Genomic DNA, 19350 nt, shown 5'->3' with positions numbered 1-19350 from the left:
AAAGCTGTCAGAGTTCATTTGCCATATTTATGAAGAGGTGTTTTATTTATTAGATTAGCAGAAAAACAAGTCGTACTGTTTCTTGCACAACAGGGAATTTCTTATCTATACAATGTCCAACATAACATCCATAGGCACAAGCGTAGTCCCAGGCTTCATATCTGCTTACAATGATTGAACGCTAAAAGCTAAGGATCAGATGTTTTGTATCCCCCATTGTAGTAAGGTTTTAAGGGATTGCTGGCAAGGTCTGACACCCCCCCATAGTCTGTAGTATCAAGATATGATAACATAGTCTGCACTTCAACTGTAATCTATAATTTATTTACAAAGAAAGACAACCTGACACAGAACTTGGTTCAAATTCATATGTATTCTCTTTGCTGTGTAGCTTTGAACAAAATAAGACGGCAGCAATTTCAATTAATGACATTCAGCTTGTAGTCATTAAATTATGTGTGGTTGATTTTGTGCAATTACTGAGTTTCGGGATTCAATTAGAAAGCTAAAAATGCACTTAACACATCTGTACATGTATGCACTTTAATTCATACACTTTTTTTCCTCTTTAAACAAAGTTTAGTCGCATTTAACACCTACATTCAGGCTTCAACCTTGGATTTGATGTGTCTCTGACCACCATTACCCAGCTGTTACTAAATAAGTACAGTTCAAGATGTTGACTCTTACGGCATTTTGTATGGGGGAGCTTATGTGTTGTTCCTACCCAGCAGCAATCTTCTAAAAAAGATGAGGCTGTTTTTTTATACCCTTGTGGTTACTTGTTACTCCTTTGAACCTATTTTTGTAAGATTCCAATGCAGATGGAAGCACTGCTTCTCCCTAATTTCCCATTTGCTGAAGTGCTCTGTTAGATGTTGTCATCCAACACCTGTTCTGCCATGAAACGAGTCTCAGAATCCACTTTCTTCTTTTTGTCTTGTTTGTTTTTGAAAAGCCCATTTACATGAAAGGAGATCATGCAGTCACACCTGGATGCATTAAGGGAGTAGATGATGCATACTAACGGTTTTAGAGTGGAAACCTCATAATAAGGTTCTCAGAGGATGTACTCAGGCATTCAGTGGTACATCTTTATGCCAAATTGCAGATCTCGTCTGTTTTACTGCTGCACAGTCACAGCCAAGGACAGCCTTTAAGCAATGTTTTTTTTCTTTTTAAAATGGCCTCACAGTTCCCAGCTCTCTGGTTCCACTTCGGTGAACAGTGAAGATAATGGTCCTGCGAGTAGCTGTTCAGAAAAAAATTGACTTTTGTGGTACCCTATGCTTGTTCACTTGCATCACCAGCAAAGAGAATGAATGGGCTGAAGGGACTGTTGCTACCAGAGACTTAAAAGAAGAAAGAGGAACAGTTTTGTCGAGTTAAGGGAGGAAAGATAGGCCTTTTCAGGCCAAGCATGGACACGCACAACAAAAGAATCCTATTTGACTACTTGGGTTAACCTTTCCCCCGATATCAAGAGTTCCTGTACACTCTTGATGGCATTGTGTCCTTTTTGTCAACTCATCAGTTGTTGTGAGATTGCAGAAGATGTTCTACTGTATGTCTACTTACCTACAACATCTTAAGTTTAATGATCTAGCTCTTCAAGCCCCTTAAGGGTTAATTGACAAAACATCGGGCCTTTCTGCAAGACATGTCAGTCCTCTGATTCATTTCAATATCGGAAATTTGTTAAGGCTGTGGAAGTGGGTAAAAAAAGCACCAACCATGAAATTGAAACAAAAATAAACGTAAAGAAACACAACTGGAAGTCACTCCGCGATTCCCTATCAAGTACCTGCTGATCCAGATCCGTACCACCTCCCCATGGAAAAGTACAAAGTGGTTTATCGCTGTGTGCCACTTGCACACCACCGCAACGCCTGATTTGGTGTGAATGCAGCCTTTTTCCGTTCCCTTCCAGTTGTGAATGTTGAACATGTCTTTGACGTTTGTTTTGAAGTCCAACACTGGAGCTTAAAATCCTTATATATCCTTTCCATCTTCCATTCCAGCTCTAGTATTAACAGTAGGGTCTGGTTGTCAGAAGAACAATGTGTACATTGCTCATGCAACACAAAGTTCATACTCTATGGTTCCAGACCGAATACTTTCAGAGCCTTTGGGACTCCCCTCCCTTACAGATTTCTTTCTGCTTTGTTCCATTCTTGCACATCTTTCCTTTTGTTGTGTACTGTTGGACAAAGCTTATGTGGACAAAGATGTCTCCACTGACTGGTTTCACTCTGCCTGCATGTGCTTTTCTTCTCTTGCTTTCTTCCCTTGCCTATTTAATCTTTCATACGCGTTTACTTGAAGAAGGTTACTATGCGATTAACATCTCTTTCTCAAGGGAGAAAGTCGTCCCTCTGCTTTTATCTGTCTCATGTCAACCCCATCGCTCTCTCATATTTTAAATCATTCACTTCATGAAGGTCATACAAATAGAGATGCCTGTCTATTTGCTTCTTTCTATGTCTGTTTACCTGCCTTTCTCAGTGTATGTTCTTGTGCTTTTTGATTTCACCCTCCAGTTATATATCTTTTATGTGTGTTATCGGCCATTCAGTGTGTAACCCCCGCTATCCATACCCTATTGAAATGTCATACATCTGGGAGAAAAAGGTCTCCTGTAGCTGAAGTGGCAGGCCACTGTGTTCCCATAATGAGTGGGATCCAACAAAGACTGGGTCATTCAATATCTTCTGAAAAGCCAACGTATTGAATTTTCTCTGTTTGTGCGTCTTTCTCAGTTGACAGGTATTCAGAAAAATAACATTTATACGTGCCTTTTCATCAGGAACAGAAAGGCGCCTCTGCCTCCTATACAGTTCCTTTAAACATTGTCAGCTTCAATCTTTGTCTTCACTGCTTCCTTTCTTTCTTCTGACAATCTATTTCCCATTAGAGTACATGGTAACCGTAAGAGAATACTGCAATAATGATAATGATAGTAATCCTTGAAGTAGAGCTAAACCTTCTTATATGTGACCTTCATAACGATTAAGGGTTAAAAAACAATGGTGAGTCTTGTACTGTTGAGTGGTCTACATCATGCAACTCAATAGCATCTTTCTTGAGACCTTCCCTTCATTTTGTCTTTCACTCATGATTCAAACTCCAAGTCCCTGGTGTCTAATAAGGTTATCTGTCAAATATTTGAATTCTCGAGCCTAGAGGCGTAATCACATTACGGCAGAAAACTTGGATGTACGTTGTGCACCGGGTGAAGACAGGGTGCGGCAAAAATTCAAATTTCTTTGAACTCTGACCCGAGTTGTCTCGACCTCTGCTTGAACTGAAAGATGGACGAAAACATGTATTTCTGAATTTCCAGAACTGAACAATTTGCCTCCTATCAAAACCAGACAAAAAAAGATATTCACTTTGGAAAACATCAACTATAAAAATACTGTGAAAGCAGCATCAACAGTTTAGCATAGAATGAAATACTGGGAGTTTAACGCTTATGCAAGACATGTGTACATTTGTATGTGTTCAATTGTTGGGGTTTCGAATGACTAAGTGTTCTCATGCAACCCGCAGTTAAACCAGACCCCCCGGAGCGAGTCACGGCGACCCCGATCCGTTTCAACGCCCGGAGGTTGGAGGTTTCCTGGCACAGCCCCGCCACCTGGCCTGACATCGACAACTTCCCTCTGAAATACTTCCTTCGATACCGGCCACTCATCAGAGAGCAGTGGCAGCATGTGAGTAGCTTTGTTGTGTGTGTTAGAAATGGAGAGTTTGCACAATCTTACATTTTTCAATTTATGATTCGACCGATGAACTCCAGTGAAAACTGAACACAGGGACATTAATCACACTTTGTTAAAGGCAAACTCCTCACATATGACAGCTTAACTCTTCCTGAAAAAAGAAAAATCTGGCCGACACATGTAATGACTTAGCCATGATCCAAAAAAAAAAGGTCAAGAGTGTTTATCCACATATAACTCCATTACCGAAAGCTGTAAGTCAACATTGAAAACCACCTGTTACATTATGATTCATTATTTGGTCATTTGGAAACCTCTTGTGAGCATGTCTCATTTCTTTTCTGGAAGTGGAGCTCGGAAGAAAATGTCTGGCTATCCTCCACTCAGCAGATTGAGTTTCACCTCATCGCTAAAATATTTCTCAGAGGGGAAATGGCTAATTTTATTGAAGCAGTATAGATTCTCATATTTAATTTTCTGTTCAACTATTGAAATATGGGGATTTCTTTCTGGATAAAGAACCTCTTTGTCCAGATAGACGCCCCGGAGCACAGTTAGAAGTCAAATGGGCCAACCTGTAGCTGTTTGAGTTTGATCCCTGGTCAGACAGACATAATCGCTCAGCTTCTTTGGTATATGTTACTGTATCTGAGTCTTTCTTGTGGGCTCAGTTCCCCCAGGGCTTCTTATAGTAAAAGCACATGTGTCCACTATAGGATTCCTGGGATGAAAGCTCCCTCTGCAAACGTCTGACATTGCAAGCGCTATTATCATGCCCATCAATGGTGCGCGAAGGTGTTGTTCCAAGAACTTGGGTTACATACTGACATTAAAACACACATATGAATTATAAACCATACTTTTAGATCACTTTTTCCAGCCCTGTGCGTATCATTCAACAATGTCTCTGTCTCTGTCATTACCACACTATTTTAACATTTCCACCATTTGTTATATCCCTTCCAACTTTCCTCTCAAGCTCACTTTCTCTTGATTGAACCTTTGCGAGGAAGTTTTCATGGGTTTTTTTGTATGTAATGTTTGTCATTTGTCCAGTTTATTTGTTCTGCCAGACATTCATATTGGGCACCACTTGGCGTTGTTTTCACCCACTTCAAACAGAGCTGAACTAAAAGATGTGAAAGCACCTGAGATGAGAAAACCCTCCAATTATATTTGCTTTAATAGTCCCTCTTACTTCGCTGCTTTCAAGCCCTTCACAGTGATGAATAGAGTATTAATTACAGCAATTAACATGATTGGTTTAAGTAGTAGTGGAAGTATTTCATTGAAATATTCAGTTGGTCTTGCTGCTCACATTTTTTCACCGATTGATGGTATTTCACATCAAATTAATTGACAGTTATTGAGTGTTCAGAACAAGATAGAAGATAGATAGAATAGAATCGGAGGATGAAACCCTCTTTATTAGTCACATACATGCACACAGCAGAGCACACACAGTGAAATTGGTCCTCTGCATTTAACCCATCCTAGTACTAGGAGCAGTGGGCAGCTATTGTGCAGCGCCCGGGGAGCAAGGGGGAGGGGGGATTGAAGGTGTCCGGTGCCTTGCTCAAGGGCACCACAGCAGGGCCTAGGAGGTGAACTGGGACCTCTCCAAGTAGCAGTCCACTTTCCATATTTCAAGTCTGTTCGGGGACTTGAACTGGCGACCCTACGATTCCCAGTCCAAGCCCCTACTGACTGAGCCACTGCTGGACCACTGGACAACAAGTATTTAACCTAAATGTGTTGCCTTTATCTCAGAACATGTGACAGACATTTTGCATTTATTCCTGACATGTTACAGACCATATGATTATTGGAGAAAAAAACTAAAGTGAGTTATCCAAACATTGCCCTGGATATACACTAAAGTAATCTAGCTACATAATGTATCAAAGCACAGACCTGAAGTCCCACACACACACTTATACTTTTAAAATCCACACACAGGCAGCCGAAATCAAGACATTCATAATGATGTGTCAGATCTTTGCCGTATAAATGAATGATTAAATGTGACACACACTCTCAGTTCCCCTCCCGGCCCTCACCGCTAATCAATCAATGTGTGAAGTGGTGCACAACGTTGAAAGGTAGGAAAAGCGAAAGTCAATATTTGGATTGGGTAAGAACACATCATTTGGAAATTACATAAATACAGTTGTCGACAGCTGAAAAACCGCAGGTTTCTCGCAGTGTTCTTTGATGAATGCCTCCACCGTCACGGTTGTAATTTCTGTAGCATTTAGTGTGGTTTTCGGAGGGGGGGTGAACTCTGAACCGGCTCTGGATTTGTGAATATTCAAGCTAACATTTCAAATTGTATTAAGTTCTGGTTACCAGTGTTTTCTAACATGAACACAATGTCAGACTTTCGATGCCAATTTACACTGATTAACAGATTTATTTTCTTCTTTCTTGCCATTACTCTCATCCCCACGGGCTAACCCTAGTGCCAAAAAAAATATGTATAAAAAGATATATATATAAATCCCCCTCTTGATTACCCAGCATACCACTGCATATCCAGTTGTTGTATAAGCATGAAATGTATATATGTATCCGGTTATGGCAGCTTTTTCCTGCCGTTATTGCAGATTGCCATTACAAACTGCTTGGTTTAAAGCTATCACGCTTGGACATAAATCATTAAGTGGAGTTAAATGAGGTTGCCAAACAAGATACACTGTTTATTGGCCCCTTATAAACTAATTAGTTATAGCCTCAGAGGTTGAAAACTAATTGAAGTGCTTAGCTTTGCTCAGAAACGTACCTTTTAATGTTGTTAGGAAGCGGAGCTGGGTGAGTGCGCCTCTCACGTTTTGAAATGTGTTTTGAGTCAGGAATGAAAGCGGTGGTGTGATCACATTGATCTTCAGAGGAAACCATCCATCCTCTTGAGGAATGAAGGAAAGATGCACGGGGATTCTTACAGTGACGGAGATTCCGACAGAAGGAAAAAAAAAAAAAGCGTGGAAAAGTTTTGAAGTGGAGATGAATAGAGCACATCAGAGAAGGAGGAAAATGGATAGCAGACTGTGGTAGATATAGTGAAGAGAGGAAGCAGTGTATATAGAAATGAGATAGACTTTCGGTGACAAAGAATGGCACTGAGAAGAGGAAACTGAGATATAATGTTGGATAGGCATATAAACCTGAGATCGAATAATTTGATTATTTAAAAAAGAGATCGGATGGTGGATAGTAAGGGTTTGGTTGGTAAAAGATAAATTATTGTGTAGAGAGGATAAAGTTAAAACTATGGAGAGACGTCAGCCTCAAATAGAACGATAAATGGTCGAAAGAATGGGAGACGAGGAGGAAAAGGGAGTGCTAAAGGCTGCTTTGAAAGAAGTTTATAAGCTATCAGTTTCAAGGTGTTTCAAGTTAAAGGAAGATGGATGAATGGTTTTAAGGGACAAAAGAGAGGAATAACAAACACTTCTCAAATATGCTATAAAACCAAGAGGGGGGAAAAAGAGGAAAAGAGAGAGGAAGGAATCTTCAGCCTTCAGGGGGAGAAATTGTGATTCCTCTGCTTAAGATAGCTTTCATTTCCCACAATTATACCATTAGATGCCTCTAGGTAACTGGAATAACCTTTATAATTAATTGGTTCTTACTGTTTGTATTGGTTCCTGATATGATTAGCTTAGGGAATGCATAGTTAACAAGCATGCTAATATAGTCATTAGCGCGTTCAATAAGATTTTTTTTTTCGAGATATAAAGAGCCATACAAGAACATTTTGATTCTGGCATCTTGACATTATGTACCAATATATTGGCCATTGGTCGAAACCCCTGAGTCCAATAGTCGATTTTTAAAGATATACCATCCTCACAAGTCATATTATTGGTGTAAATTATTTGGCATTAATGAAGAAAAACTAGCAATTTGTGTCAAATCCAGAATGTGCCGTCGAGGAACAAACTGAAAAACTACTGAAATGTACTCTTAACTTCAAGATCCTTTAACTTGGTACAATTTTTGAGAATATGTAAGGTCATTTGATAGTCAATGTTTTATTATGAATATAAAACTGCATTTGAATGTTTCGTCAGGGAACAATTGAAAACAATGTTCTGTATGCTGTCTAATATACTTCTTATAAATAAGGAGAATTGGAAACGGCCAAGCACTCGTTTAAAAAATGGCAATTGCCCTGGACATTTTCAATCATTGCATCTTCACTTAACTTACATCATTGCTCACGAGAGCATGCATTGACTCATTATGATACTGCTATATTTCCTGCGTGCAAATATTCAGAAGAATATCCATTCCAATTGTGCTACAGGCTACAACTGACGCAAAGCAAATGATGCAACACTTCATGCTACCACGTCTCTTTTGCACTTAAGTGCAAAAAAAGGCTACTTTGATCCTTGGAATACCTTAATCATCAGCTCCATACAGCCGCTGATTTCTTTCCTTTAGGTCGCAGTTTCAAAGACTCTTAAACATAACATGGTAGACCCTAGCTCCTGAAATAACATCACACTATGTCAGTGTCATAATCTGTAATTGAGACACAAAGACTCCCCACATGAAATCTGTAGGCTTGTAAAATGCTCAGTGAATTGTTCCGTTTTCCCATGGCCTCGTGATGTTTTCCCTCCCACCCTCGCGCTCCCTTCAGTGAGCTCAAACTCTCGCTGCAATTAAAGCAATGGTCCAGTAGCTTTGATAAGAACAGTTTCAGATTGCTCAATATTCTCTCCGTGGTAAGAAAGCTGCATCTGTTGTGCTGTAATTGCCCTTCGGGGATGACGCTGAACTCCACTGAAACTCAGATGTTTCTGTGCATGAGACTGTCTGCATGGAACACCAAAATGCTGACAGAAATGCATACGCCTTGCACATACACTCTTAAAGGCTGGTACGCTTATATAAATGAAGTACACAGATGCACACAAACAAGCTCACGTACACAATAGTGTGCCTCTAATTACAAAGATTAATATGCATGCAAATGCTATCCAAGAGCGGTGACACGCATATGCATGAGGAAGCGAAGAACACACACAGTCCCAGATTAGCCATATTAGGCTAACAGACATTCTACAGAGGCACAAATAGCACAGTGCAAAACAAAACAAAAAAGTCATTACTGAGTCCTAGAAGTCTGCCAAAAAGTAAAACAGTCTGCCTGTGCAGGAAGATCATTTCAATATTTTCCTATGATCTCATTTCAAGAGTTTTGTAAAATCACTTTCATTGTTTTGTAAATTGTAATGCACCAATCTTGTTCGAGCACCGAAAGCTCATTCATATTGGCAATAGACCGAAATAAATCTGCTATGCTGCAAGATTTTCCAACTTTAAAAACTTAAAAATGACACTTTCTTTTAATACATGCAGAGCCCCACTCTGTAAATCTGCATTGCAAGCTCACAGGCTGAAAGAGAGCGGCACAATGAATGAAGGGAGGTGGAATATTCCTTTAATCTGTGTCCGCTTGGTCAACGCAGCTTAGCCTTTCATTTGTTTATTCATAACACATTTCCTTCGCTTCTGTCCTTCTGCTTGCCATGCTGCATTGCCCCCCCCCCCCCCCCCCCCCCCTTCTGGTCTCTCCCCATACCTTTGTGTCAATACTGCTTTGCTTTCCTATTTACTCTTCTCCTCACTTTCTTTCTCATCCATGTAATAATGGTCTTTGTATGTTTGCCAAAAGTCACTCTCATCCTGCCAGCACTTAGATGAATCAATAGTGAGCCAGGAGCTGTGTGTGTGTGTGTGTGTGTGTGTGTGTGTGTGTGTGTGTGTGTGTGTGTGTGTGTGTGTGTGTGTGTGTGTGTGTGTGTGTGTGTGTGTGTGTGTGTGTGTGTGTGTGTGTGTGTGTGTGTGTGTCTGTGTGTGTCTGTGTTAGTGTGTGTGTAAATAAAACCACATAAATAGGTTGTATATGATTGTGAGTGTTTGCCTGTGTCATTTATGCTTCCTTTTTGTCAGATTTTGTGCATTTTACATGGGTGTGTGTGTTTGTGTGTGTGTGTGTGTGTGTGTGTGTGTGTGTGTGTGTGTGTGTGTGTGTGTGTGTGTGTGTGTGTGTGTGTGTGTGTGTGTGTGTGTGTGTGTGTGTGTGTGTGTGTGTGTGTGTGTGTGTGTTAGATAACGTGCATATGGGACTGTGTGTTTTTGTGTGTAACATTATTATCACGGCAAAGGAAATGCCGAGATTGACAATGAATAACTTGACATTGTACGTCAGGAAAGCAAAACAGTCGCTCTGATTCCTCCCTGTTCACTTTTTTTTATTTCACCTTTTCACCTCCCCATCCCTTCCACTTTTTCCTCTCTCAGCAGTCCACGGTTTCACCATCAGCCAACCATCCACTCATTCACCCATCCATCCAACCTTCCTCCCATGCATTAGGCAAGCTTTCTAACCATCCATCCTTCAAGCCATCCATTGGTATATATGAGTGCACATGATAAATGTTTAGACCTTGTTTGGGGAAAAACATCCTTTCTAAAGGACACTGCCATGGACAGATCATTTATCAAATCTGTCTCTCACACACACACACACACACACACACACACACACACACACACACGCACACACACACACACGCACGCACACATGCACACACACACACTCAGGACAGTTTCAGTCCTGCCAAATGTGAAAGTTATCATCATTTGGCTCTGCTGTCAAAATGCATTACATTTGTATTCCTTACATTACATACACACACAAACATTCTGTAGATCTGGAATGGGCGAATCGAGTCTGTTGCCTTTACAGAATCTAATAAAAAATATGCTCTATATCCATTTATATGAATCCAATTTCTGTTCTCATTGTATTAAACCCCTACTCATAGTATAAGGTTGGTTTTGTTTTGACTTCCCTTTTGGCTTAGGCAGTAGAAGAACATGAATAAAAAAAGAAGCAAACATGGACAGTTTTTTCTCTTGAGCACTCTTATAAAAAGACGCATCATCCATGTCAGCGATCAAAGAAAGAGTTCTCTGATCCAGTGTGTTTCCCAGATTGCAGTTGGGATATCTCAGTGTTATCTGTGTGCTTTGTAAGGGTGGATGAAGATGAATGGGGCCAGGGCCCTCTCCACTGCCTCTATTGATTTCTGTACGTCAATCCTCAGGCTGTCATACACACACACTTGAGCTGCAAGACACACACATACACTGCGAGGGGAATGTGTGTCATGGTCAATAAAGTTTGGATTAAATGAACTCTGCAGTCAGCAAATGAGACATGAAGGTCACCAAAGCTTGTTACAATCTGACCGTTTTGTTCTGCAGTTCTGAGACACATGGCATTCAATTTTCCATTATATGTTATTGTAATGGCGTTCATTCAAAGAGACTTACATACAATTCAATACTGTAGATGCCTACTAAAGCAATTTGGGGTTGAGAAGCTCTGCGAAGAACACTTTATCATGTTGACTATACTGTAGGGACTAGAAGCACTGCGTCGAAATCACCAACAAATCTCACAAATAAATCATTCTAAAACTCTTCCTCAAAGCCCTACCTTGTAGCATGTTTTCAATTTAGCAGGTTTCAATCATCTACAGGTAATTACTGCAGTAAAAAAAATAATACTTTACCCACTCTGAGGAATTGTCTGCCAAGGAAAAGATGTCGTTATTGGTTGTCTTTAACATGCCAAAAGAGTATTCAAATGTTGCAGTTTCTGAGGTGTTCTTTACAAATGTGAAACTTGTTTTTTGCCCGAAGGCTAACACTTGTGTTGAGCGTTGGCAGCTGGCACGATGGCAGGACCTCAGTTTAGCTTGCAAACATCAGTCTCACCACTCGTCATGTTCTGTCAGCTTCTGCTTTTGTCATGCATCATTCTGTGGGCAGTAACACGGGGGTCCATCTGGTGATTGGAGTAAAAAGACTGATGATTGAATTTGAGGCTTTCTGACAAGAGATTGAAATAGGGAGGCCGCCTTAGAGAGTGTTGAGCAGAGGCAATCACTGAGAGCTTGCTCAGCAGCACATTAGGCAATGCTGCGCTCTAGCTGCTTCCATTGGATTCCAGTTTGTGTAATTTATCCTTTTATTTGTCATCCTATTACGCTACATCAACTCTAACAATTAATGCTATTGCTGTATGTCTTATGGGTTAGATTTTCTGACAACAAAGCCTATGATTTAACAGCCAATTAGATGTTGCGTGCGATAGACTTTCTGCCCAGCACGTAAAGTTAACACAGCTTCATAATAAGGGCTCAGTAGTAGCCGGCGAAAAATACAGTCATAAGAACTCCAAGTGTAATAAATTAATCCAAAGACAATCTGTCCATCTTAATTCCAATACATGATTTCTAACATAAATTAGCCATGTCTGTTTATAGTGCACATATCTATATATTATACATATCTGCCATATACATCTGTTATACGTAATATATGCATCTGTCCATACCTCCTCATTCAACAGTGTAAAGTGTTTAAATACTCTCAATGTATTCCACATATGTATATATTTTACATCCTCAAATCTTTATTGATGTTATTGTAAATATTCTTCTCTCTTTTTGCACTATTTTATTTATCTTATTTGCACCATGTATGTTGAGTTGTTGGAGGAGCATGGGATATAAGAGTTTCATATACGCTGTATATTCTGTGCATATGACCAATGAAACCTTGAAACCTTGAAATGTATCTTACTACCGGCCAAGTGAAAAAGGAATTTCTTCCAAACTTCCAGAGCTTAATTATCCTAAATTGCATGTTGAACTGCAACTAAAGTCTGCTGACCATTTACAGTGCCATTCTTTGGTTATAGCTGACCCTTCCACGCCTTCGTTGTCTATAGTGAGCATCACCAAGTGCTGCAGTAACTCCAAGTCTAATCAACTGCTGCTGAGGTAACAGTGACTTGGTGCTGGTTGTTCACATGTGAACACATTCTGATAAATGAATGACAGCAAACACTTATCTTAACAGACTTGTTTTTTTCCCCAAACGATCAAAGCTATGGACTGCAGGCACAGCTCATCTAATTAATACGGCTCTAGCTTTACTCAATTGAGCTAATCAAATCAATTGCTTACAGTTGGCTGAGAGAAAAGCGTAGGAGAGAAAATAACACCATAAAAAACACTGACCCTGCTACTGAGACTGTTCTTCATGGACTAACCGAAGAGGCAACATACACATTGACCATGTTTGGTGGACTGTGGGTCAGCTTTCTCAACTTTGAACATAATTAGAACCAAGGGTGTTCCAAGCAAAAGAGGCATTTCCCTTCATCATTATTTAGAATGTTGTTCATCCTTTGGCTTAAGTTCAATCTGCTGGGACTTTTTTGAATGGTATTTGTCTCCCACACAAGTTCTGCATTTTAAAAGTAATCTGCTTTGAAAATGTACAATGAATATTGTTGAAATCATATGATAGTTCCATTAAATAACCGCGAGAGGCCTTTTACCCATTATGATTTTTGGATTTTTGCTAGAAGGATATTTAAGTAAATGGTTCTCTTGGCATTTTAATTTAGCGAGACGTAAAGTAAGTCTGGGAATGTTGCCAGGGAAATTTGCATACTCTTTTGGTCTTCTCTCAGATTTGTATTGTGTATACTCAACCGGCTCTGTTTGTTTATACACCCATCTCCAGAAAATGCCTCTGAAATAACTTTAAGCAAAGAAAAACCTTTTGTTTGTTGGAGCGTGTTGTTTTGATTGTTACAGAGGGGGATGTAGGAAGACGGGGATTTTGATTCAGATTCTGCTTTCATGTCTTGTTCCTGTTTGACAAGCCTCTATGACAGCATAAACTACAGTTAATGTTGAGGCGCCTCCACAGCCGTGTTGTTGCAACTGCCACACGCTGTATACGGGCACAGGGTCTAGTTGGGGATTTTCGATTGGCTCGAGGGGGGGTTAGCTTCCTTTTACGGTAATTGCTGCTATAGCGATCGGGGCTTCAAAGAGAGAAATACTGTCTAAGAAATTACCCCTGGACCTGGCGTTTTTTTGTGTGTGTGTGTTCTCATATGGGAGGAGAGTCTGGTGGAAAAATGGGAGCTGTCAGTCAACCTAATGAGACCAACCTTCTCAGTGCACACACATACACACACAGAGTGCCATCGGGCCAGTGGAAGTGCCATATAATTGGGTTTCCTTTCCAGGACAACAGACATGCTCACTGGATTAGATCTGACCACCGACGCCAATTCTCTCCATGTCTCCTCCTCTTTTATTTTCCTCCAACTGTCTCTTTTCCCATCCTCTTCATTTTCCCTATTCTACTGGTTGTCTATTCTTCTCTTCCTAATGTGCTGCTTATTTCATTTCCTCTCCTACTCTGACCTACATGTAGGGTGCTTTATCCCATAGCAGATGTGTCCATCAATGGTATAGCATAGCAAGTACAGGCAAGATATGTAATGTGATTGTATTAAACCCCCAGTATGACCTGTTGTTGATGTGTATCATAGGGGTAGACTGGAGGCCCGTCCTTCATGTTTTCCCCCAACAACATCACAGTAAATGTTTATTTGTAGGAAATAAGATGAGATTACACTTTATTGATCCCAGTATGAAAAAAAGTAATGGGATGTTTTTTCAACAGTAAATGCAAGTACAAAATGGATTATCATTATATATACACAAGGAGTTATGAGGGGGCCTGAGACAAGAAAGGGAATGGGAGGAGAATGGAAAGCAGAGGAAAGACAAGGAGAGGAAGGGAAACATTTTCATGTGTGAAAAAGCAAAGGGTCACTTCTCTTTCTCACAGTTCCTTATGCAATCCCTGAGGAATGTTCACATCTCCTCTCCCTGCCCCTCTTATTGTCTGGGTTTGTGAAGAGGCTCTTGAGAAGTGTGTGCATGTGTGTGTATAGTGCAGCACTAAGTTGGGAAGTGTGTGAGAGAGAGATAGTGAGGGAATTTCTAAAGTTCTCTAAAAACATATTGTATTAACTTCGCTTAACAAGGCTACTGATACCATTTACCAAGCTAGCTAACTAGCTAAATGCGGCTGTGACCTTTTTTTTTTTTAAATCAGCATCAAAGTATAGGGCCAGTGTTAGCAATGTTAGCTAGTTAGTGTCGGTTAAGTGAGTAACAGAAAATAGCTAATATTAGCTGCTATTCTTTAGACTGTCTCGTACAACACAGCCTTGCTAGTTAGCTCGCTAGCTAGGTAGCATGTGCAGCAATGTTAACATAATTGAAGGTAGTCTTTTGGTATCTGCATTGGTACATTGTGTCTGCTTTAGAGTTACGTTTCATTATTCAAAATCACTTTTGAAATGGTGTTGCTGTAGCTAAAGGGAGGTAGCTAGTGAAATTTGATCATATTTGTTCAGGTTTTAACCAATTAAACACTCAAGTTTAAAAATTGCACCTTATTTGCTTCATGTTCTGTTTTTTTGTTGATGTTTTTTTTAATTTAAAACTATTTAAATAGCTTTAGGAAGCAAGATACAATGAATTAGCATAATAATGCATGTTCAAATACTTAAAAAGCCCAGGTGTTCTGCCTCTCTTGTGGATTTCCTGCAATAATAGGCTACCAGGCTGACATCTCGGTGCTCTCCAGTTTATCTTCAAACATTCATGCTCACATATGCTGTTTACAATGAACAGACATATGGTGTTTATGCCTGATAGGAGGATATTTCTCCAGAGTGAGGACATTAAGGGTTCATTACTTCAAAGATAGACCAATTTGTGGTCATTCCATTTGGGTAGAATCTTAATTATTATAATTATCATATTATATCTTGGAATAAGCGAATACAGTATATTTACGCCAAGTTAATGGGACGTGATTATGGTGAGGTAAATATTTGGGTGTTAGGAGTGGCAATGTGTTTGTGTATTATGCCAATTCCTTTGTGTCATGGTGTGTGGATGAGTCAATGAGTCACACATACACATTTGCAAAATTGAACACACTTTCTTTTGTAAAGCTCCAAACAGCTTAGTATACAATACATCAACCCTACTGACACAAGTCAAGCATCAACACACACACACACACATCAAGCAACAAGTAAATATACATCACTCCATCACCACTGCCCCATCACACAGGCTCAGTCTTGCATTGTGAATGATCTGACAGAGTTGTTTGGCAGCCTCTCCGAAATGCTTCTCGTCCTCCTATCTATCTCCCATCCTGCATTCTCCGTTCCTCCCCCCTCCCTCTAGTACGTGATATTAAGTGCTGCTAACACTGCTCCCTGTTTAGCCACTTGGCAACGCAGCAACTCATCCATCTCTCTGGAAGTGTTTATCTGCAAGCTGTTTTCTCCATATACTCTTCCACATATAAACATCTTACGTATATATTCACATGTATGTGCGCAGACACACACACACACACACACACACACACACACACACACACACACACACACACACACACACACACACACACACACACACACACACACACACACACACACACCAGTTCTGATAAAGCTTACAACGCTAACAATAATGCAACAGACATCTCTTACCATGAGTGTAAACATGTGCATGCAAAGAAACAAATGTTTGGAGACATATTTTCCCACACTGGTTTAGTTCCAGGCACACATGCAAAAAAATATGAAGGCACATGCACTAATGTATATACATGTGTGGGTGAAGTTTCACAAGCTTTTACGGAATAGACATTAGTATGCAAACACACACAAACACATTAGAGTCAGGAAGGAATGCTGATAGAAGCTATGGTTGGTTACGCTTCTTAGACATCCTATAAACAGTTTGAGCCTCAAAGGCTCGACAAACATCTCTTATCGCACACATGTACACGTTATATTCATTAAAGTATATGCCCACATACACACAGCACTCAACAGGAACATGTAACGCACACACACTTGCTCGGATGACATTGTCATTGCATTCCACTAATGAAATTAAGCCTATAAATGTAGCGCTCAGTTAGGCTGATAAAGCCTGGACTTCCGGCAAAACAGAGGGAGGGGGGTGTTGGTGGGGGGCGGGAGGGGGGTCAACTTTAAGACAGATTACAGGAAGACAGCGGAAGCGCGAAAGAGGGGTTGTACGAGGGGGTTATTCGTCAGATCAGCATTAGATTTGCACATCCTCAAGAACTAAAGGGAAACTCCAATCGGAGGCTCTGTTACAGCTGGTGGCTGGCAAAGATTATATAGTGGTGAGGAGCGGGGGGTTTAATCAAATCACAGAGTGTTCTGATCAGCCCTAAATATATCAAAAGTATTAAAAGGACAAGTTGGTTTTATTGGAACTTTTACCCTGGTGTGTCATGTCCTTATCTGCTCTTCCAAACTGTGTTACCAGCATTGATACATTAATGAGTGCTTATAAATCAAGTTGAGTACACAAATGTAGAACAGCCTACACAATAAATGAACAATGTGTGAAGTTGATGCACTATATTTCTAGTATTTCAGAGATCCTGCTGCTCTAGATTCATGTTCAATCACCTAGTGTGCGCCTGTGTGTGCCTGTGTGCCTGTGTGTCTGTGTGTGTGTGTGTGTGTGTGTGTGTGTGTGTGTGTGTGTGTGTGTGTGTGTGTGTGTGTGTGTGTGTGTGTGTCTGTGTCTGTGTCTGTGTCTGTGTCTGTGTGTCTGCAGGTGTGTGTCTTGTTGCACTGATGGACTGCAAAAGGCAACAGACATGTCACTAAATCATTTAAGAGTTCAGGAGTAGAAAAAGCAGCACTCCCTATTTTTCCTTTAGACACAGGCCGAAGGCAAACAAACACACACACACACACACACACACACACAGACAAACACACAGGCACACACACCAGCACACACAAAAAACTAGCCATAAATTACAGAGAGGCAGCAAATCATTCCCTCATGCGCTCCCGTGACTCAAACATTTAGTTCGCTCTCTGTCGCGCTCTCTAAATTAAAGTGTGCACAAAAGGCTTTCAAATGTTGCCATGCTTTACATTGTGTTATAAAATGAACCGGCATTGATGCCAAAGCTCTCTGGGATTATCATCAATTATGCCACTGGTGTTTTGCAAGCCTGTCTGAGAGTTGGTATGTGTATCGTGTGGAGGCTGCGTGGGCATCAAGGTTCAATCAATTCAGCAGTGAAATGTAAAAACACTGCAAGTATAAACGGATAAAGCAACTGACTTGACCTATGCAGAAAAATAATAATGAAAGGTGTGTTGTAAATAAATAAGCACTGAATAAAAATGTACACGCTGAATATACCCACCATTAAACATTAAAGGCTCAGGCTAGCATTTCTATACTGAGCACATAAATTATGACTCACAGCCCAAAGTTACTGAGGACATCATGAGAACTCTTTTCATTATTCATAACATTTCATATCCTGCAGCCATAAGAGGTTGAGATACTTGGAGTTCAGTAATCAGCTTGCTTTGTTTCTATATAATTACATTTTATGAAAAGTGTGCATTTACCTGATCCAACCTGACCTCCTCCTCTCTTCTGTTGGCTCTTCAGGTGGAGCTGTCTGACAGCACCTCCCACACCATCACCGATGCCTATGCTGGGAAGGAATATATCATCCAGGTAACATCTCCCGTCTTGCCACACTGACGCATTAAACAGACTTTTCAAATGATATCCAAGCTTTTATTCGATGCTTCTCATTTCTAAATGCTTTTGTTCAACAGGTGGCCGCCAAGGACACAGAGATCGGAACATGGAGCGACTGGAGTGTTGCCGTCCATGCCACTCCTTGGATTGAAGATCCTCTGCCGATCACTTCCACAACTGAAGTGGACTATACTACCGGTATGTAACGGCCTCAGTTAAAGCCTGGACCTTTAATCTATCATGATTTATTTTTCTAATCCAGTCGTTGTGTCGAGCTTTTGGTGATTGAGCAAATCCACTTTACGCAAACACACTCTGTCTTAATTTAGGAATAAAAATACCCTCTGTATACATAAAATACCCGGGTCAAAGGTCAGGATTCCATAAAAGGTAATCAAACAAGAGCCAGAAACTACAACCATGTAAGCTGATGCTGAACAGTTTCACCATCTTCATTTAGCATTTAGCATTCAAACATTAGCTAGTTAGGAATAAACGCAAAGTACAGCTGATTATAAGAATGGGGATGACGTCAGCTATGCAGGTATTTGGTCATTAACCTAATTATTGGACACCAATGTTTCCCAGCAGGCATCATGAATGTAAATCTCACGGGGGCACGAGAGAAAATGGAAAAAAAGATTACCTTGGTAAGAAGTGACCTGCTGGTGGTGTTTGAGGAGTTAATGATTCTTCCTCTGGGAACAAAGTTGTTGAGCTGTATTTCACTCTGGACAAAAGTGGCGATGCTACTGAATGCTAATGTAGCTACCAGGTTCACGTTAGGGTAGAGCAAAGATAAGAATAAGGGGAAATGCAAATAAGTTTCTAACAGCAACCTAGTGTATGATATATTGAGATGGCTTGTCATAAATAGTTAATGATATCCTCACTTAAGTAAGCTCAAAAAGAGATAGAGTTACCAAGGGCTTACACTGCGAGACGTGATGTACAGTATGTAGGAAGATTGAAATAGTATTCTTATAATGCTGTCTGGTTTTTATCAGTCTTGTAGTTGATCAGGTGAAGAAACAATTATGCTGATAATATTCCTATAATGTTTTCATCATTGTTCT

At 40.3% G+C, this 19350-nt stretch overlaps 1 protein-coding gene across 3 annotated transcripts in view; it reads left to right on the top strand.

The window, feature by feature from the left end:
• The window catches only part of cntfr (ciliary neurotrophic factor receptor), a 213303-nt gene that overhangs the window by 185502 nt on the left and 8451 nt on the right, over positions 1 to 19350 (top strand). For all 3 annotated transcript variants that reach the window (XM_063888900.1, XM_063888901.1, XM_063888899.1), the window contains 3 exons: positions 3553 to 3716; positions 18179 to 18247; positions 18352 to 18472. In XM_063888900.1, the coding sequence (XP_063744970.1) occupies positions 3553 to 3716; positions 18179 to 18247; positions 18352 to 18472 (354 nt within the window). The remainder of the gene's footprint in view (positions 1 to 3552; positions 3717 to 18178; positions 18248 to 18351; positions 18473 to 19350) is intronic.

This window comes from Eleginops maclovinus, chromosome 8, assembly GCF_036324505.1.
Source record: "Eleginops maclovinus isolate JMC-PN-2008 ecotype Puerto Natales chromosome 8, JC_Emac_rtc_rv5, whole genome shotgun sequence".
NCBI classification, from domain to species: Eukaryota; Metazoa; Chordata; class Actinopteri; order Perciformes; family Eleginopidae; genus Eleginops; species Eleginops maclovinus.
The sequence above is the reverse complement of the archived record's forward strand: the minus strand, read 5'-3'. Positions and strand labels throughout refer to the sequence as shown.